The following is a 22155-nucleotide window of genomic DNA, read 5'->3' as shown; positions in this document are numbered from 1 at the left end:
CTGATTTCTGTACATTGATTTTGTATCCTGCAACTTTGCTGAATTCATGTATCATTTCTAGCAGACTTCTGGTGGAGTCTATCGGATTTTCCATGTATAATATCATGTCATCTGCAAAAAGCGAAAGCTTGACTTCATCTTTGCCAATTTTGATGCCTTTGATTTCCTTTTGTTGTCTGATTGATGATGCTAGAACTTCCAACACTATGTTAAACAACAGTTGTGAGAGTGGACATGCCTGTCGTGTTCGTGATCTCAGGGAAAAAGCTCTCAGTTTTTCCCCATTGAGGATGATATTAGCTGTGGGCTTTTCATAAATGGCTTTTATGATGTGTAAGTATGTTCCTTCTATCCCGACTTTCTCGAGGGTTTTTATTAAGAAAGGATGCTGAATTTTGTCAAATGCGTTTTCTGCATCGATTGCCAGGATCATATGGTTCTTATCTTTTCTTTTATTAATGTGATGTATCACGTTGATTGATTTGTGAATGTTGAACCAGCCCTGCATCCCAGGAATGACTCCCACTTGATCATGGTGAATAATTCTTTTTATATGCTGTTGAATTTTATTTGATAGTATCTTGTTGAGAATTTTTGCATCCATATTCATCAGGGATATTGGCCTGTAGTTCTCTTTTTTTGCTGGGTCTCTGTCTGGTTTGGAAATCAAAGTAATACTGGCTTCATAGAATGAGTCTGGAAGTTTTCCTTCCTTTTCTATTTTTTTGGAACAGCTTGAGAAGGATAGGTATTATCTCTGCTTTAAATGTCTGGTAGAATTCCCCAGGGAAGCCATCTGGTCCTGGACTCTTATTTGTTGGGAGATTTTTGATAACTGATTCAATTTCTTTGCTGGTTATGGGTCTGTTCAAGCTTTCTATTTCCTCCTGATTGAGTTTTGGAAGTGTGTGGGTGCTTAGGAATTTGTCCATTTCTTCCAGGTTGTCCAGTTTGTTGGCATATAATTTTTCATAGTATTCCCTGGTAATTGCTTGTATCTCTGAGGAATTGGTTGTAATCATTCCATTTTCATTCATGATTTTATCTATTTGGGCCCTTTCCCTTTTCTTTTTGAGAAGCCTGGCTAGAGGTTTTTCAATTTTGTTTATTTTTTCAAAAAACCAACTCTTGGTTTCGTTGATCTGCTCTACAGTTTTTTTTAGATTCTATATTGTTTATTTCTGCTCTTATCTTTATTATTTCTCTTCTGCTGGGTTTAGGCTGCCTTTGCTGTTCTGCTTCTATTTCCTTTAGGTGTGCTGTTAGATTTTGTATTTGGGATTTTTCTTGTTTCTTGACATAGGCCTGGATCGCAATGTATTTTCCTCTCAGGACTGCCTTCGCTGCATCCCAAAGCATTTGGATTGTTGTATTTTCATTTTCATTTGTTTCCATATATTTTTTAATTTCTTCTCTAATTGCCTGGTTGACCCATTCATTCTTTAGTAGGGTGTTCTTTAACTTCCATGCTTTTGGAGGTTTTCCAGACTTTTCCCTGTGGTTAATTTCAAGCTTCATAGCATTGTGCTCTGAAAGTATGCATGGTATGATCTCAATTCTTGTATACTTATGAAGTGCTGTTTTGTGACCTAGTATGTGATCTATCTTGGAGAATGTTCCATGTGCACTCGAGAAGAAAGTATATTCTGTTGCTTTGGGATGCAGAGTTCTCAATATATCTGTCAAGTCCATCTGATCCAATGTATCATTCAGGGCCCTTGTTTCTTTATTGACCGTGTGTCTAGATGATCTATCCATTGTTGTAAGTGGAGTGTTAAAGTCCCCTGCAAGTACCACATTCTTATCAATAAGGTTGCTTATGTTTGTGAGTAATTGTTTTATATATTTGTGGCCTCCCGTGTTCAGCACATAGACATTTATAATTGTTAGCTCTTCCTGATGGATAGACCCTGTGATTATTATATAACGCTCTTCTTCATCTCTTGTTACAGCCTTTAATTTAAAGTCCAGTTCATCTGATATAAGTATGGCTACTCCAGCTTTCTTTTGACTTCCAGTGGCATGATAAATAGTTCTCCATCCCCTCACTTTCAATCTGAAGGTGTCCTCAGGTCTAAAATGAGTCTCTTGTAGACAGCAAATAGATGGGTCTTGTTTTTTTATCCATTCTGATACCCTATGTCTTTTGGTTAGCGCATTTAGTCCATTTACATTCAGCGTTATTATAGAAAGATATGGGTTTAGAGTCATTGTGATGTCTGAAGGTTTCATGCTTGTAGCAATGTCTCTGGTACTTTGTCTCACAGGATCCCCCTTAGGATCTCTTGTGTGGCTGGTTTAGTGGTGATGAATTCCTTCAGTTTTTGTTTGTGAAGACCTTTATCACTCCTTCTGTTCTAAATGACAGACTTGCTGGATAAAGGATTCTCGGTTGCATATTTTTTATGTTCAGACTTGCTGGATAAAGGATTCTCGGTTGCATATTTTTTTCTGTTCATCACATTGAAGATTTCCTGCCATTCCTTTCTGGCCTGCCAAGTTTCAGTAGAGAGATCAGTCACGAGTCTTATAGGTCTCCCTTTATATGTTAGAGCACGTTTATCTCTAGCTGCTTTCAGAATTTTCTCTTTATCCTTGTATTTTGCCAGTTTCACTATGATATGTCATGCAGAAGATTGATTTCAGTTACGTCTGAAGGGAGTTCTCTGTGCCTCTTGGATTTCAATGCCTTTTTCCTTCCCCAGATCAGGGAAGTTCTCAGTTATTATTTCTTCAAGTACACCTTCAGCACCTTTCCCTCTCTCTTCCTCCTCTGGAATACCAAGTATGCATAGATTATTTCTCTTTAGTGCATCACTTAGTTCTCTAATTTTCCCCTCATACTCCTGGATTTTTTATCTCTCTTTTTCTCAGCTTCTTCTTTTTCCATAATTTTATCTTCTAGTTCACCTATTCTCTCCTCTGCCTCTTCAATCCAAGCCGTGGTTGTCTCCATTTTATTTTGCAGCTCATTGATAGCATTTTTTAGCTCTTCCTGGCTGTTCCTTAGTCCCTTGATCTCTGTAGCAAGAGATTCTCTGCTGTCCTTTATACTGTTTTCAAGGCCAGCGATTAATTTTATGACTATTATTCTAAATTCACTTTCTGTTATATTGTTTAAATCGTTTTTGATCAGTTCGTTAGCTGTTATTTCCTGGAGGTTTTTTTGAGGGGAATTCTTCCGTTTCGTCATTTTGGATAGTCCCTGGAGTGGTGCGGACCTGCAGGGCACTTCCCCTGTGCTGTGGTGTATAACTGGAGCTGGTGGGCGGAGTCGCAGTCAGACCTGACGTCTGCCCCCAGCCCACCGCTGGGGCCACAGTCAGACTGGTGTGTGCCTTCTCTTCCCCTCTCCTAGGGGCGGGATTCACTGTGGGGTGGTGTGGCCCATCTGGGCTACTTGAACACTGCCAGACTTGTGGTGCTGGGGATCTGGTGTATTAGCTGGGGTGGATCGGCAAGGTGCACAGGGGTGGGAGGGGCAGTCTCAGCTCACTTTTCCTTCAGAGATCCGCTTCAGGAGGGGCCCTGCAGCACTGGGAGGGAGTCAGACCCGCCAGAGGGATGGATCCACAGAAGCACAGCGTTGGGTGTTTGCGCGGTGCAAGCAAGTTCCCTGGCAGGAACTGGTTCCCTTTGGGATTTTGGCTGGGGGATGGGCGAGGGAGATGTCGCTTCCCAGCGCCTTTGTTCCCCGCCAAGCTGAGCTCTGTTGTCCAGGGCTCAACAACTCTCCCTCCCATTGTCCTCCAGCCCTCCTGTTCTCCGAGCAGAGCTGTTAGCTTATAACCTTCCAGATGTCAAGTCCTGCTTGCTGTCGGAACACACTCCGTCTGGCCCCTCCGCTTTTGCAAGCCAAACTCGGGGGCTCTGCTTGGCCGGCAGGCCACCCCTCCAGCCCGGCTCCCTCCCTCCAGTCCGTGGAGCGCGCACCGCCTCTCTACCCTTCCTACCCTCTTCCGTGGGCCTCTCTTGTGCGCTTGGCTCCGGAGACTCTGTTCTGCTATTCTTCTGGCGGTTTTCTGTGTTATTTAGGCAGGTGTAGGTGGAATCTAAGTGATCAGCAGGACGCGCCGTGAGCCCAGCGTCCTCCTATGCTGCCATCTTCCCAGGATCTCTATTCCTCCCAAAATATTTTCTAATATCTCTTGTGATTTCTTGTTGGCTGTGGTTTAAGTATGCTGTTAAATTTCCAAATATTCAGAGGTTTAAAGAAATATTTTTTATTTCCAATATAATTCTTTTGTGGTCACAGAAAATAGTTTGCATGATTTAAATTCTTATAAATTTATTAAGAGTTGTATGGGCCTGCATAAAGTCTGTCTTCATGAAAATTCCATGTGTGCTTGAGAAAGAATGTATATTTTTGTGTTCCTTGGTGTAGTTGTATATAAATGGCAATGAGGACAGAGTGATTGATGACACTGTCTAGATCTTTTATTTTTCCCACTTTGAAGGCATGACTTTTTAAAGGATCTCTACTGAATGTTCCCTACCTTACAAGGTCTCTCCAGCTGATGAATTCATGAGTGATTTCCAGCATTGTGTAAATTATGAGAATTATTTGTTTCATAATTTCCCAGTAATTGTACTTTCCCTAGATGTTCTTTACTTATCTTTATGATGTTTTACATTACACATGTATAGGTTAATACTTGGCCAAAAACTCAAGAGAACTCTATGTGAATTTCTGAAGGCATTATTTTGTTTGTAGCTCTAATATTTTTTCCACAAAATTCTAACCACTCTGGCCTCTCTGAACTCTGAACTTTGTATCCTTAATCAGTGAGATTACTGGACTAATATTTGGGATCTCAACACTATTCCATAGTTTGCTAATTTTCTCCATGCAGAAATAGAGACAGCAAGGATTGGCTATTTTGTTTCACTTTTTGCATGTAGTCCTGTGCTGCCTATCCTTCAATGTCATAGTTGTTCCATAATTTTTGTTCAGTTTTCTAGTTATTTATAGCATGAGAATAATAATAATTTATAGCATGAGAATAATAAATAGGCCATGTTTCCCTCACACACAGCCAAAGCAGAAGTATCTGGTTGTTCTTTTCTTTTTTCCTTTCCTTTCCTTTCCTTTTCTTTCCTTTCCTTTCCTTTCCTTCTTACCTCATTTCCTTCCTTTTTCTTTCCTTCTACCTCTCTTTCTTTCCTTTTAAAAATTTTAATCCTTCCTTTTAGTGCTTTACACAAAGGAACAATTGTCAATTAATACTTTAGATAATATGTGTTTTCTCTGTTATTGTATATGTTTGTTTTCCTAAGGGCTGACTGCAAGCTCTGTGTACATTTTCATGTTGACTGGCAGACTTCACTTTAAAAAATTATGTAGGTTGGGGTCTTCCAATAAAGATCCCTACAATGGTGTGCCAACCCCTATCCTAGGTGCACTAGCAGTTTCCAAGCAGGGAGATCAGTTTCTATAGAGATTTGTTCTTCAGTTTAAAAACAAATGCGTTTTTTTTTTTTTAATTTATCTTGGGAAGCAGGGAAGAAAAGAGAGAGAGTGAGAGAGAGAATCCCAAGCAGTTATCACACTGTCAGCTTGGAGCCCTTGCAGGGCTTGATCTCACAAACCGTGAGATCATGACTTGAGCCAAAACCAAGTTTCGGTCACTTAACCATCTGAGCCACCCAGGCACCCCTCATTCTTCTAGTTTTAATTGAGGTGTAAAAGTTGCTACTCATGTTTATGTGTGGAAATGAGAAAAGTGAGAAGAAGATTAAATTGGTTCAGGAATTCCTTTTCAATCCTTTAATTAATTTTGCTAAATAATGTCTAATATTCTGTTACCTGCTCCATACCTGCCCGCTCTGTGCTTGGGGCCTCCTAGGAGTCTATGATCTACTAATAAGGTCATATCAAATCCTTTTTATAACCTTACCTTAGGGATATTCTGGGCCACAGTTTTCTCTGGTCTTTAAAATTACTATCACTGGTTTATTCATGGCTTTCTATCTTATTCTCAGCCTTACTGATTTATTCCCTTTAATACCTCTACCCATCATTTTCATGGAACGGGGGGTGGGGGGGACAGAGAGGCAAGTATATATGCTCATTATATCATTTTTAATTAGATTCTCTTTTTGATAATGTAATGACAATCACTTAGGTTATTTTTTAAAAGGTACATTAACTTTTAGTGATTAAAATACACCCACTCCATCTCTATGGTTTAATGTCTATTGAGGGAATAAATAACCATCTTGATATAGATCACTTAGAAGTGAACCAAAGCCTAAGAATAATTCAGATTATTTCAGCACCAATTGGTAATTGGTTTTTATTTATTTCATTGTTACTTTGTTTGGGGTGCCTTAAGAATACAGATCATCCGCAAGTTTTGATTGTTTGACTCATGATTTTTTGGCTTTACAATGGTGTGAAAGTGATATGCATTCAGTAGAAACTATACTTTGAATTTTGATATTTTCCCAGGCTAGTGATGTATGCAGTATGATACTGGTCAGAAGCAGTGAGCCACAGCTCTAAGTCAACCACACGGTCATGAGGATAAGCAATCAGTACATTTACAACCATTCTGTTTTTCACTTTCAGTACAGTAGTCAATAAATTACATGAGATATTCAACACTTTATTGTAAAATGGACTTTGTATTTGATAATTTTTCCCAACTGTAGGCTAATGTTTAAGGTGGGCTAGGCTAGACTATAATGTTAGGTAGGTTAGGTATATTGAATACATTTTCAATTTATGGTATTTTCAACTATGAGTTTATTGCTACATAACCCCATTGTAAGCTGTTGAAGGTCTGTAGTCATTAACTTAAAAAAAATGCTTGGGCGCTATGGACAAAAGTAGTACCACACACTCAGAATTATACTTTTGCTTGATGCCTGAATTTGATTATATACATATAGTGGACAAACTGAATTTTATTGTTAAGTTTGTGGCTGGGTTGCCTTTTTTTCTGATAGGTACAAGAGTAAACCTCAGGATGACTATGAAGATCCCAAAGATGTTCAAGCCATCAAAGAGGCCCAGTTGTATATGGGAGACTTCAATCTGAAGACAGCCCCAGACTACAAGATACCTGAGCACATGAGAGTAAATGCTGCCAAGAAGGAAGAGGAGCTGGGACATCTAGACTCCATGGTACTTATTACTCATTGCTTACATGACAATGAGAGGCACCCTTGAGTTTTTAGTGGTATTCTGTGCTGAAACCACTTGTTTCACTAGATGGTCTATAGGAATATATAGTCATAGAAACTTAGAACTGAAAGAAGATCTTCATGATTATTTAGAATAATGCCCCCTTTTTACAAATGAGGAAACTGAGGCCCAGAGAGGACAAGGGATTTATCTGTGATTATTTAGTTAAAATGGCAGAACCAGCCTTCAAGTTAATTACTTGACTCAATATGTTTCATGGGGTAAAGCTCTATATTTTAGAGACTTTGAATTTCTGAAATTCAAACATGCCCTTGGCTGCTGTAGACTTCCAAAGACTTAGGGGAAAAGGCCATTGTTTGACTTTTTTTTTCCAGGACTTATAAATTTTTTAAGTGTCTCTATAATAACCTATTAACATATTCCTTTTTAAAATTTTTATCTACATTCTGCCAAACTGCTTCCAATTATCCTGATTTCTCATCCCCCCTTTTTTACTAAAGTCTCCTCTCTCTGTCATGGTAATTCCTTAATTTGGACTGACAAGTGACTTTTCACATTTAGAGACTCAGAAAGTATCTGAGCTACCATTTTGAGGAGAATGTGGTACATGGCCACCTACTATGGCCATGCAGTTTGGACACTGCAAGGCATCCCATTGGAGAAAGTGCCAATCATACCACGGATCTAACATATTAGAATATTTTATAATTTTCTGACAAGTGGCAGTAAAGTGTCTTCAGGAAAAAAAAAGTCTTTCAGTTTCACCAAAAATTCTATATGTGCCAGAAGTAGGAGGATCCTGGTATGGCAAATAATATCCATAAATAAATGTTCATAGCTCATAACTATACCTTTCTGTTTAAACAGACATTTTGAACATTTTCTTAGTGACCATTTAGATTGTTTCTCTTTTTTTTTTACATGAAATTTATTATCAAATTGGTTTCCATATAACACCCAGTACTCATCCCAACAGGTGCCCTCCTCAATACCCATCACCCACTTTCCCCTCCCTCCCACCCCCCATCTACCCTCAGTTTATTCTCAGTTTTTAAGAGTCTCTCATGGTTTGCTTCCTTCCCTCTCTGTAACTTTTTTTCCCCCTTCCCCTCCCCCATGGTCTTCTGGTAAGTTTCTCAGGATCCACATAGGAGTGAAAACATATGGTATCTGTCTTTCTCTATGACTTATTTCACTTAGCATAATACTCTGCAGTTCCATCCACGTTGCTAAAAAAGGCCATATTTCATTCTTTCTCATTGCCACATAGTATTCCATCGTATATATAAATCACAACTTCTTTATCCATTCATCAGTTGATGGACATTTAGGCTCTTCCCATAATTTGGCTATTGTCCAGAGTGCTGCTATAAACATTGGGGTACAAGTGCCCCTATGCATCAGTACTCCAGTATCCCTTGGGTAAATTCCTAGCAGTGCCATTGCTGGGTCATAGGGTAGGTCTATTTTTAATTTTTTGAGGAACCTCCACACTGTTTTCCAGAGTGGCTGCACCAATTTGCATTCCCACCAACAGTGCAAGAGGGTTCCTGTTTCTCCACATCCTCGCCAGCATCTATAGTCTCCTGATTTGTTCATTTTGGCCACTCTGACTGGTGTGAGGTGATATCTGAGTGTGGTTTTGATTTGTATTTCCCTGATGAGGAGTGATGTTGAGCATCTTTTCATGTGCCTGTTGGCCATCTGGATGTCTCCTTAGAGATGTGCCTATTCATGTCTTCTGCCCATTTCTTCACTGGATTATTTGTTTTTCGGGTGTGGAGTTTGGTGAGCTCTTTATAGATTTTGGATACTAGCCCTTTGTCCGATATGTCATTTGCAAATATCTTTTCTCATTCTGTCGGTTGCCTTTTAGTTTTGTTGGTTGTTTCCTTTGCTGTGCAGAAGCTTTTTACCTTCATAAGGTCCCAGTAATTCATTTTTGCTTTTAATTCCCTTGCCTTTGGGGATGTGTCAAGTAAGAAACTGCTACGGCTGAGGTCAGAGAGGTCTTTTCCTGCTTTCTTCTCTAGGGTTTTGATGGTTTCCGATCTCACATTCAGGTCCTTCATCCATTTTGAATTTATTTTTGTGAATGGTGTAAGAAAGTGGTCTAGTTTCATTCTTCTGCATGTTGCTGTCCATTTTCCCCAGCACCCTTTGTTAAAGAGACTGTCTTTTTTCCATTGAATATTCTTTGCTGCTTTGTCAAAGATTAGTTGGCCATACTTTTGTGGGTTCAATTCTGGAGTCTATTCTATTCCTTTGGTCTATGTGTCTGTTTTTGTGCCAATACCATGCTGTCTTGATGATTACAGCTTTGTAGTAGAGGCTAAAGTCTGGGATTGTGATGCTTCCCACATTGGTCTTCTTCTTCAATATTACTTTGGCTATTCGGGGTCTTTTGTGGTTCCACACAAATTTTAGGATTGCTTGTTCTAGCTTTGAGAAGAATGCTGGTACAATTTTGATTGGGATTGCATTGAATGTGTAGATAGCTTTGGGTAGTATTGACATTTTGACAATATTTATTCCAATCCATGAGCACAGAATGTTTTTCCATTTCTTTGTATCTTCTTCAATTTCCTTCATAAGCTTTCTATAGTTTTCAGCATACAGATCTTTTACATCTTTGGCTAGATTTATTCCTAGGTATTTTATGCTTCTTGGTGCAATTGTGAATGGGATCAGTTTCTTTATCTGTCTTTCTGTTGCTTCATTATTAGTGTATAAGAATGCAACTGATTTCTGTGCATTAATTTTGTATCCTGCGACTTTCCTGAATTCATATAACAGTTCTAGCAGACTTTTGGTGGAGGCTATCAGGTTTTCCATGTATAATATCACGTCATCTGCAAAAAGCGAAAGCTTGACTTCATCTTTGCCAATTTTGATACCTTTGATTTCCTTTTGTTGTCTGATTGCTGATGCTAGCACTTCCAACACTATGTTAAACAACAGCGGTGAGAGTGGACATCCCTGTCATGTTCCTGATCTCAGGGAAAAGGCTCTCAGTTTTTCCCCATTGAGGATGATATTAGCTGTGGGCTTTTCATAAATGGCTTTTATGATGTGTAAGTATGTTCCTTCTATCCCTACTTTCTCGAGGGTTTTTATTAAGAAATGTTGCTGAATTTTGTCAAATGCGTTTTCTGCATCGATTGCCAGGATCATATGGTTCTTATCTTTTCTTTTATTAATGTGATGTATCACGTTGATTGATTTGTGAATGTTGAACCAGCCCTGCATCCCAGGAATGACTCCCACTTGATCATGGTGAATAATTCTTTTTATATGCTGTTGAATTTTATTTGATAGTATCTTGTTGAGAATTTTTGCATCCATATTCATCAGGGATATTGGCCTGTAGTTCTCTTTTTTTGCTGGGTCTCTGTCTGGTTTGGAAATCAAAGTAATACTGGCTTCATAGAATGAGTCTGGAAGTTTTCCTTCCTTTTCTATTTTTTTGGAACAGCTTGAGAAGGATAGGTATTATCTCTGCTTTAAATGTCTGGTAGAATTCCCCAGGGAAGCCATCTGGTCCTGGACTCTTATTTGTTGGGAGATTTTTGATAACCGATTCAATTTCTTTGCTGGTTATGGGTCTGTTCAAGCTTTCCATTTCCTCCTGATTGAGTTTTGGAAGCGTGTGGGTGCTTAGGAATTTGTCCATTTCTTCCAGGTTGTCCAGTTTGTTGGCATATAATTTTTCATAGTATTCCCTGATAATTGCTTGTATCTCTGAGGAATTGGTTGTAATCATTCCATTTTCATTCATGATTTTATCTGTTTGGGTCCTTTCCCTTTTCTTTTTGAGAAGCCTGGCTAGAGGTTAATCAATTTTGTTTATTTTTTTCAAAAACCAACTCTTGGTTTCATTGGCCTGCTCTACAGTTGTTTTAGATTCTATATTGTTTATTTCTGCTCTTATCTTTATTATTGCTCTTCTTCTGCTGGGTTTAGGCTGCCTTTGCTGTTCTGCTTCTATTTCCTTTAGGTGTGCTGTTAGATTTTGTATTTGGGATTTTTCTTGTTTCTTGACATAGGCCTGGATCGCAATGTATTTTCCTCTCAGGACTGCCTTCGCTGCATCCCAAAGCGTTTGGATTGTTGTATTTTCATTTTCATTTGTTTCCATATATTTTTTAATTTCTTCTCTAATTGTCTGGTTGACCCATTCATTCTTTAGTAGGGTGTTCTTTAGCCTCCATGCTTTTGAAGGTTTTCCAGACTTTTTCCTATGGTTGATTTCAAGTTTCATAGCGTTGTGGTCTGAAACTGTGTGTGGTATGATCTCAATTCTTGTATACTTATGAAGGGCTGTTTTGTGACCCAGTATGTGATCTATCTTGGAGAATGTTCCATGTGCACTCGAGAAGAAAGTATATTCTCTTGCTTTGGGATGTGGAGTTCTAAATATATCTGTCAAATCCATCTGATCCAGTGTATCATTCAGGGCCCTTGTTTCTTTATTGATCCTCTGTCTAGATGATCTATCCATTGTTGTAAGTGGATTATTAAAGTCCCCTGCAATTACCACATTCTTATCAATAAGGTTGCTTATGTTTGTGATTAATTGTTTTATATATTTAGGGGTTCCGTATTCAGCACATAGACATTTATAATTGTTAGCTCTTCCTGATGGATAGACCATGTAATTATTATCTAATGCCCTTCTTCATCTCTTGTTACAGCCTTTAATTTAAAGTCTAGTTTGTCTGATATAAGTATGGCTACTCCAGCTTTCTTTTGACTTCCAGTAGCACGATAGATAGTTCTCCATCCCTTCACTTTCAATATGAAGGTGTCCTCAGGTCTAAAATGAGTCTCTTGTAGACAGCAAATAGATGGGTCTTGTTTTTTTTTCTCCATTCTGATACCCTATGTCTTTTGGTTGGCGCATTTAGTCCATTTACATTCAGTGTTATTACAGAAAGATAGGGGTTTAGAGTCATTGTGATATCTGAAGGTTTCATGCTTGTAGTGATGTCTCTGGTACTTTGTGGTCCTTGCAACATTTCACTCACAGAGTTCCCCTTAGGATCTCTTGTAGGGCTGGTTTAGTGGTGCTGAATTCCTTCTGTTTTTGTTTGTTTGGGAAAACCTTTATCTCTCCTTCTATTCTGAATGACAGACTTGCTGGATAAAGGATTCTCAGCTGCATATTTTTTTCTGTTCATCACATTGAAGATTTCCTGCCATTGTTTTCTGGCCTGCCAAGTTTCAGTAGATAGGTCTGCTACTAACCTTATGTGTGTACCTTTGTATGTTAGGGCCTGTTTATCCCTAGCTGCCTTCAGAGTTCTCTCTTTATCCTTGTATTTTGCCAGTTTCACTATGATATTTAGTGCAGAAGATTGATTCAAGTTACATCTGAAGAAAGTTCTCTGTGCCTCTCAGATTTCAATGCCTGTTTCCTTCCCCAGATCAGGAAAGTTCTCAGCTATGATTTGTTCAAGTACACCTTCAGCCCTTTCTCTCTCTCTTCTTCTGGAATTCCTATGATACGGATATTGTTCCGTTTGATTGGATCACTTTCTCTAAGTCTTCCTTCATACTCCTGGATTTTTTTTATCTCTCTTTTTCTCAGCTTCCTCTTTTTCCATAATTTTATCTTCTAATTCACCTATTCTCTCCTCTCCCTCTTCATTCCATGCTATGGCCACCTCCATTTTATTTTGCACCTCATTTATAGCATTTTTCAGCATTTATAGCATTTATAGCATTATAGCATTTAGTATTGCACCTCATGACTATTTTTTATTCCCTAGGTTTCTGTAGCAATAGATTCTCTGCTGTCCTCTATGCTTTTTTTAAGTGCAGCGATTAATTTTATGACTATTATTCTAAATTCTTCTTCCGTTATATTGCTTAAATCAGTTTTGATTAATTCATTAGCTGTCGCTACTTCCTGGAGTTTCTTTTGAGGAGAATTCTTCCATTTCATCATTTTGGCTAGTCCCTGTGGTAGCTCTAAACTGCAGGACACCTCCCCTGTGCTGTCCGGAGAAACTTGTGTTGGTGGGTGGGGCCACAGTCGGACTGGTGTGTACCTTCTCTTCCCCTCTCCCAGGGGCAGGACTCACTGTGGAGTGTTGTGGCCCCTGTCTGGGCTGCTTGCACACTGCCAGGCTTGTGGTGCTGCTTCGATGGGATCTGGACAGGGTGTATTAGATGGGGTGGATCCACAAGGTGCACAGTGGTGGGAGGGGCAGTCTTAGCTAGCTTTGCTGTCAGTGGTCCCTGTGGGAGAGGCCCTGCAGCACAAGGAGGGAGACAGGCCCATTGGAGGAATGAATCCGCAGAAGCACAGTGTTGGGTGTTTGCGCAGTGCAAGCAAGTTCGGCGTTGGGAACTGGTTCCCTTTGGAATTTCAGCTGGGGTATGGGAGAGGGAAATGGTACTTGACAGCGCCTTTGTTCCCCCGCTGAGCTCTCTCCTTCTGGGACTCAACAACTCTCCCTCCTGGTATTGTCTCTGAGAGCAGAGTTGTTGACTTTTAACATTCCAGGTGTTAAGTCCCACTGGCTGTCAGAACTCAGGTAGTCCAGCCCCTCTGCTTTTGCAAGCCAGATTTCAGGAGCTTGCCTTGCCCTGTGGGCTGCCCCTCCACTACCCCAGCTCCCTACCGCCAGCCTGTATAGCACGAATGGCCTCTCCGCCGTTCCTACCCTCTTCCGTGGGTCTCTTGTCTATGCTTGGCTCCAGAGAGTCCGTTCTGCTACTCTTCCGGCAGTTTTTGGAGTTATTTAGGCCAATGTGGTTGGAATCTAAGTGATCAGCAGGATGCAGTGAGCCCAGCGACCTCCTACACTACCATCTTTCTCTCTTGTGTCTAGATTGTTTTTCTAGCTGTTCCTTTAAGATAATTCTTGTTTCATCTATCACGTCTGATCCATCATCATAGAGAAATGTTTTTTGAGTACAATTGCCAGTCATCCAACCTGAAATTTCATGGTCTAGCTAGAGATGATGGACATGTATCATGTCTTGAACTGAACTGCATTACACTGAAATCCATTTTATTAAAACAGTGTAAATTAATGTGGAGCACGCTATTCTACAAGTCAGAAGATCAGAGTTCTGTTTCCATCTCTGCCACTTAATAGGCACATAAACTTTGCTAGTCATGTAAATCTCCCTAAGCCTCAGTTATATTGTCTGTTAAAAGAGTATTAATACCAATTAACAACAAAAAAACATATCTAGTCTGCCTCACAACGTTAATGTGATGGTCAAAGTCAACAAATGGTCATTACTGTCATGGCTAAATTAAAAATTACTAACATTTCAAGTTTTTTTGGAAATAACATATTATATATCCCACTTCCCTGTGGCCAGTATTTAGGTATGTGTGGTATTTGTAAAACTAAAAAGAAAATATTGGTATGTAAAAAGGGTTCTTCAAAGAGGCGAGCCTTACAGTCATCAGGCTGGCTTAGATTTGTTCTTTTAAGCTTAATTCTTAGTCTTCCAGGTGCTTCAAAGTGGTCCACCATTCACAGAAGTGCTGGATTTTAAGTTTTACTTTAATGCTTGAAAGGTTTGTTCTTAAGAATATAAAAAAAAAATCTCCTCTATTTTGTTATAATGTTCTTGGTTCATAGGTGGTAATTATACAGGTAAGTTTTCTAAGACTGCCTGGAGAAGTGCCTTTTGTTTTTGAAGTATAACATTCAGTGTTATATGAGTTTCAGGTAAACAATATAATGATTCATCAAATCTGTACATTACTCAGTGCTCACCACAATAGGTGTAGTCACCATTTGTTACTGAACAACATTACTACAATCTTACTATATTCCCTATATTGTACTTTTCATTTATGTGACTTACTTATTTTCTAAATAGAGGTTTGTACCTCTTAATCCTTTTATCGATTTCACCCATCTCCCCACCCCACCTCTGGCAACCACCAGTTTGTTCTCTGTATTTAAGAGTATGGGTTTTTTTTGTTTGTTTGTTTCTCTGTTTGTTTTGTTTCTTAAATTCCACATACCAGTGAAATCATATGGTATTTGTCTTTCTCTGACTTATTTCACTTAGCATAATATACTCTACGGCCATCCATGTTGTCCCAAATGGCAAGATCTCATGCTTTTTATGGATGAATAATATTTCATTGTATGTATATACCACCTATTTATCCATTCATCTGTGGATGGACATTTGGGTTGCTTCCATATCAAGATTGTAAATGATGCTGCAATAAACATAGGGGTGCATAGGTCTTTCAAACTAGTGTTTTCATTTTCTTCAGATAAATATTCATAAGTGGTATTATTGGGTCATATGCTAATTCTATTGTTAATTTTTTGAGGAGCCTCCATACTGTTTTCCATAGTGGTTGCACCAATTTATGTTTCTACCAACAGTATACAAGGGTTCCTATTTCTCCACATTCTTGCCAACACTTGTTATTTCTTGTCTTTCTGTTACTAGCCATTCTGATAGGCATAAGATGATATTTCATTGTAGTTTTGATTTGTATTTCCCTGATCATTAGTGATGTTGAGAATCTTTTCGTGTGTCTGTTGGCCATATGTATGTTTCCTTTAGAAGAATGTCTATTCAGGTTCTCTGCCCTTTTTTTAATTGGATTTTTTTTTTCATGTCGTTTAAGTTCCTTACATAGTTTGGATGTTAACTCCTTATTGCATATATCATTTACAAATATCTTCTCCCATTCACTGGATTTCCTTTCAGTTTTGTTGCTGGTTTCCTTTGCTGTGCAAAAGCTTTTTATTTTGGTGTAGTTCCAACAGTTTATTTTTGCTCTTGTTTCCCTTACCTTAGGAGATAAATCTAGAAATATGTTTCTATGGCTGATGTCAAAGAAATTATTGCCTGTATTTTCTTTATTTTTTTTAAGTTTTTTAAGTTTATTTATTTATTTTTGAGAGAGAGAGAGAGAGAGAGAGAACAAGCAGGGGATGGGCAGAGAGAGGGGGAGAGAGAATCCCAAGCAGGCTCCATGCTGTCAGCACTGAGCCCCATGTGGGGCTCAAACTCATGAACTGTTAGATCATGATCTGAGCCAAAACTAAGAGTTGGACACTTAACCAACTGAGCCACCCAGACACCCCTGCCTATGTTTTCTTTTAGAAATTTTATGGTTTAAGGTCTCACATTTAGGTCTCTAATCCATTTTGAGTTCATTTTTATCTATGGTATAAGAAAGTGGTCTAGTTTCATTCTTTTGCATGTAGCTCCAATTTTCCAGCATCATTTGTTGAAGAGACTACCTTTTTCCCCATTGTATATTCCTGCATCATTTATCATAGATTGACTCTATAAGTGTGGGTTTATTTCTGGGTTTTCAATTCTGCCCATTGATCTACATGTCCGTTTTTGTGCTAGTACCATACTGTTTTGATTACTACAGCTTTGTAGTATATCATGAAATCTGGGAGTGTGATACCTCCAGTGTTGTTATTTTTTCTTAAGATTGCTTTAGCTATTTGGGGTCTTTTGTGATTCCATACAAATTTTAGAATTATTTGTTGTAGTTCTGTGAAAAATGCTTTTCATATTTTGATAGGGATTGTATTAGATTTGTGGATTGCTTTGGGTAGTGTGGATATTTTTACCAATACTAATTCTTCCAATCCATGAGCATGGACTATCTTTCCATTTATTTGTGTCTTCTTCAATTTGTGTCACCAATGTTTTATAGTTTTCAGAGTACAAGTGTTCACTTCTTTGGTTAAGTTTTGCTAGGTATTTTATTTTTGTTGGTGCAATTGTAAATGAGATTGTTTTCTTAATTTCTCTTTCTGCTACTTCATTATTAGGATATGGAAATGCAACAAATTTTTGTATATTAATTTTTTTATTTTGCAACTTTACAAAATTAATTGACCAGTTCTAGTAATTCTTTGATGGTGTCCTTAGGGTTTTTTCTATGTACAGTATCATGTCATCTACAAATAGTGACAATTTTACTTCTTCCTTACCAATATGGATGCATTTTTCTTTCTTTTTCTTGTCTGATTGCTGTGGCTAGGACTTCTAGTATTATGTTGAATAAAAGTAGTGAAAGTGGACATCCTTGTCTTGTTGCTGATCTCAGAAGAAGAGCTTTCAGTTTTTCACCATCGAGTTATGATGTTAGCTGTGGGTTTTTTTATATAAGGCCTTTATTATGTTGAGGTATGTTATCTATAAACCTATTTTGTTGGGAGATTTTTTTATCAGGAATGGTTGTTGAATTTTGTCAAATGCTTTTTCTGCATCTATTGGGATGATCATATAGTGTGAATTCTTTCTCTGATTAATGTGATATATGACATTGATTTCCAAATATTGAACCACCCTTGCACCCCAAGAATAAATTCTACTTGATTATGGTGAATAATTTTTTCAATGTATTGTTGAATTTGGTTTGCTAATATCTTACCGATTTCTGTGTCTATGTTCATCAGAGATATTGGCCTGTGGCAGTAGTAGTAGTTTTTGTTGTTATTATTGTGATTTTTGTCTGGTTTTAATGTCAGGGTAATGCTGGCTTTATAGGCTGTACCTAGAAGCTTTCCTTCCTCATATATTTTGGAAGATTTGGAAAAGAATATGTATTAACTCTTCTTTCAATATTCGGTAGAATTGACCTATGAATCCATCTGGGCCTGGACTTTTGTTTTTTGATGATTCATTCAATTTCATTGCTAATAATTAGTCTGTTCATATTTTCTATTCTTCAGTTTTAGAAAGTTATATGCTTCTAGGAATTTATTAATTTCTTCTAGGTTGTCTAATTTCTTGGCGTATAATTTTCCATAATATTCTCTTATAACTCTTTTATATTTCTGTAGGTCAGTTGTTATTTCTCCTCCTTCATTTCTGATTTTATTTATTGAGTCTTCTCTTTTTTCTTGATTAGTCTAGCTAAATGTTTATCACTTTTGTTTATCTTTTCAAAAACCAGGTCCTGGTTTAATGATCTTTTATTGTTTTGTTTGTCTCTATTTCATTTACTTTTACTCTAATCTTTATTATTTCATTCCTTTCACTAGCTTTTGGCTTTGTTCTTTTTCTAACTCCTTTAGGTGTAAGATTAGGTTGTTTATTTGAGCTTTGTCTTGTTTCTTGAGTAGGCCTCTACCACTATAAACTTCCTTCTTAGAAATGCTTTTGCTGTATTCCGAAGATTTTGGACTGTTTTTTTCATTTTCATGAGTCCCCATGTATTTTTTTTTTTTACTGCCTCTTTGATTTCTCAGTTGATCCATTCATTATTGAGTACATGTTATTTAACCTCCATATATTTATGTTCTTTCTAATATTTTCTTGTAATTTATTTCTAGTTTCATACCACTTTGGTCAAAAAAGATGCATGATATGATTTCCATCTTTTTAAATTTATTGAGATTTTTTTTGTGGCATAACATGTGATTTATCCTGGAGAATATTCCATTTGTACTTGAAAAGAATGTGTATTCCATTTTGAGATGGAATATTTTTTATATATCTGTTAGGTTCATCTGGTCTAATGTGTCATTCAAAGCTACTGTTTCCTTATTGATACTCTATCTGGGTCATGTATCCATTGATGTGAGCTGGCTGTTGAAGTTCCTGAATAATACAGAATTACTGTCAATTTGGAGAAGTATATTTTGATTTTTTTTAACCTGTATATTTATGCAAAGTAACTCTTAATAGCCTTTGGACCATCTTGTTACCTAATTGTATACAGGATTAGGGTGGCATGTGCCTATAGGCTCTTGTAAGAACATTTTGAAAACAAAGAGTGGGGAAACATCTTGTAATGAGGGAGCAATGGCTCCTGTGGCTTGAGGTAGGGGCCACAACTTGGCTTAGATAAGTGGATCAGGAACAAAGGAAGTATCCTGGAATCTCTTGGTGTGCTATGATATTGGAATTCAGGGTCATGACATTGCCTGCACAAGAAATAACAGTAATAATGTGGCCAAAATACAGAAGAAATAAGTAGGCAACCATAAATGTGTCTCAGCCAATGGAATTTGAGTTTCCATCTGGGAAGGGCAGTTATGTGTGTGTGTTTCTGACCAGAGAATGAGCTTTTACTGTCTAAGTTTTGGCTGAGTACAAGCCTTCAGGAAGAACTTCCCCTGGGTGGTGGGAAGAGAACAGCAGAACTTAGCCCTACAGGCCAGCCGAGGGATACCAGAGGTCACATCCATACTGTCTTCCTCTTTTGGAGAAGCTAAATTGGAAACAGCCTAAAAGTTAGACAAAAGAGTAACTTAGTAGAGAATAGGAATAATCCTGTATATAATTAGATAACAAAATTTTTATTTTGGCTTTTTGCTAGGGATACCTGTCAAGGGACAGAAATCATATTTCAAACTGGGTTGTCATTTTGTTTCCTTCTGTTCTTTTTATTAGGCCCATTCAAAGAAAATGCACATGAACAAATGCATCCTCTCTCTTCGAGATCTTAAAGTGGCTGTTATTGAGGAAATACAGTGCCTGGTGCAAGAACTGAAGAGCATTCAGTCAACTCTTCACATATCCAAGCACATCCCTATTCCTGAAATCCCTCAGATACACCCAGAAGAAGTTCCAGAAAAGAGATTTCACTATGATGAGGAAATTCTCCTAAATTTTAAGCAAGAGCATATGACGATTCAGGATGAAAAGCCCTCTGAACTGGAACAGAGACGGTCTACAGGCGCAGGTGGAGGATTTCTCAAACTCTCTTTTGGAAAGGATGGTGATTTGACAACAAGAGATTCATTGTCTAGATCATCAAGGGCATTAGCACTAATTGTAGATACTCCAAAGTTAATGGAATTTGAAAAAGCAGATCCAATTGATCTAGAGCTGGAGATTATGAAGAGAGACGAGATTAAGCATGTGTACATGCAAGAGTATTTGACCAACAGGGTAAGGGGTGAAACTATGCCTTTTTAAAGCTGAAAGAGGGGAGAAGGGAAGAACTAGATCTATTATTTGTGTGTGTGTGTGTGTGTGTGTGTGTATACACACTCTCTATAATAATCTTTCTCACTGACCAGCCCACTGAAGGCTTGGCTTCCTCCCCATCTCTGGCCTTCTGGAACCCATTGCCCTCTGCCCAAGAACATTGGAGCTTTTAAACCTTTTGCTTTCTGCAAAGCTAAGAATTAAGAGCAAATCCATGTTAATCAGCATCTAACTCAAGTCTTGGTAAAGGGCAAATGATGGAACAGCTTTCAGATGATGGATGGAACATAATTTAAAAACTTTCCAGAGAAAATGGGGCTCCCTCTGCTTTTCACCTCCTTCTCTTTCTCTAATGTGTGATTTGCCTCATTAGTGGGAGTGTTCATGGTGATGACTGGCTTCAAATTTGTTCTGGAGCTGGAATGGCACCTATTTTTTTTTTTTTCTAGGAAACCAGATCAGGTTGGGGCCAGTTGTATAGGAGGTGCTCTGAATCTGGAAGGAAAAGAACCTTTCCCAGATAGACAGCTCTCTGCTGCCAGCAGCATAGAATTTTGTTCCTAAATGTCTGTCCAGCTCCACCCTGTGAAGGCACCCCCGAAAGTTTCCCAAACGTATTCTTCACTCAATATCTGTACTTCATCCAGCCTTACTCTTCCTCCCTCTCCCTGCTTCTGTTCCCCACCCCATTCTCAGTTTTATATTTGCTTTTTCCTTTGTTATCTCTTTCTACTTGCATTGCTTTCCTTTCAAATGTGAGTCATCATTCAAAACTCATCACAGTTCCAAATCTTCTCCAGAACCTTCTGTCCACATTACATACTCATCTTTTTTCTAAGCTCCAAGTGCATCTATAAGTAGCACCTCAGGTTTTGCACTTATTTTTCTTGCTGTTTTATGTGTATTCTTTGTTTTATTGGAGTATAATGAACACACAATATTGTATTAGTTTCAGGGGTACAATATAATGATTCAACAATTCTGTACATCACTCAGTGCTCAAATGTGTTATTTTTGTCTTGCAAATTAGATTTCACAGCTCTTGAGAGAAAGGCCACATATAATCTTTTGATTTGCCTACAGTGTCAAGGAAATGCCAGACCTATGGTAGATATTCAATAAAGAGTTTGATTGATTTCATTGTAGCTAATGTATTAATGGTATTAACATATGCATTGGACATTCTTTGCGCAGGAGTAGTGGTAGTTAGGTAGTAGGGATGTAACAGTACTCTAGCCAGACATATTCTCTATCCTAATTAAGCTTATAGACTATCAGACAAGTGACAGCAAAACAAGTGTGAACCTCACGAACTTAAGTGGTACAGTTCCAGAATGGTGTTACACTAAAATAAATACAGTCCTGCCTTGAAATAAATATCAAAATAATTCAAATTTGTTGAACAAACATTAAAGAGGAGCCCACTTAGTCTACAACCATAGATAATTAAAAGGTTTCTTCTTTTTTTTTTTTTTAAGTTTATTCATTTATTCTTTCTGAGAGAGAGCACAAGTAGGGAAGGGGCACAGAGAGAGGGAGACACAGAATCTGAAGCAGGGTCCAGGCTCTGAGCTGTCAGCACAGAGCCCAACACAGGGCTTGAACTCACGAACTGGGAGATCATGACATGAGCCGAAGTCAGACACCCAACTGACTGAGCCACCCAGGTACTCCTCCTTTTTTTTTTAAGCTCTCAAATTCTCTAGCAGTAGTTTCACTGTTCCCAAACTACAATCTCTTAATTTTTTTTCAGCCATGTGCTGGGCCCTCACTCATTACAGGTTTTTGACTGTTGAGGTTCCCCATGATTCACAGACTGATGAAAAACATGGAATGGTTTGTCTTCTACCTATGGTACTAGTTTCCTCAGGAGAACCAGACCTTGGGACTCTCTCTTGATGTCTTCCTCTCCTTTGGGATGGGGTGAGGAGGAAACTGTGCCAAAATCAGGAAAACCAAGCATTTAAAATCATTGGGATGGCCGTGGGATAAGGTTTAGACCAGGGCTTGGGGAGTACTTTGTTCTCAGCCCAACTCTATAAAATTAAATCACCTTTAAAATGTTTGAAAATTTTCAGAATAAGAAGTTGAGGGAAATA

General features: G+C 38.2%; 1 protein-coding gene across 4 annotated transcripts in view; it reads left to right on the top strand.

Moving 5' to 3' along the window:
• The window catches only part of CFAP44 (cilia and flagella associated protein 44), a 151116-nt gene that overhangs the window by 104248 nt on the left and 24713 nt on the right, over positions 1–22155 (top strand). For 3 of the 4 annotated variants that reach the window (XR_006207062.1, XM_042954859.1, XM_042954860.1), the window contains exons 25-26: positions 6952–7129; positions 19517–20017. Coding sequence is in view for 3 of the 4 variants with exons in the window: in XM_042954859.1 (XP_042810793.1) it covers positions 6952–7129; positions 19517–20017 (679 nt within the window). In the remaining variant the exon portion in view is untranslated. The remainder of the gene's footprint in view (positions 1–6951; positions 7130–19516; positions 20018–22155) is intronic. The other variant, XM_042954861.1, reaches the window with a different exon arrangement.

Source organism: Panthera leo, chromosome C2 (assembly GCF_018350215.1).
Source record: "Panthera leo isolate Ple1 chromosome C2, P.leo_Ple1_pat1.1, whole genome shotgun sequence".
Classification (NCBI taxonomy): Eukaryota; Metazoa; Chordata; class Mammalia; order Carnivora; family Felidae; genus Panthera; species Panthera leo.
The sequence above is the reverse complement of the archived record's forward strand: the minus strand, read 5'-3'. Positions and strand labels throughout refer to the sequence as shown.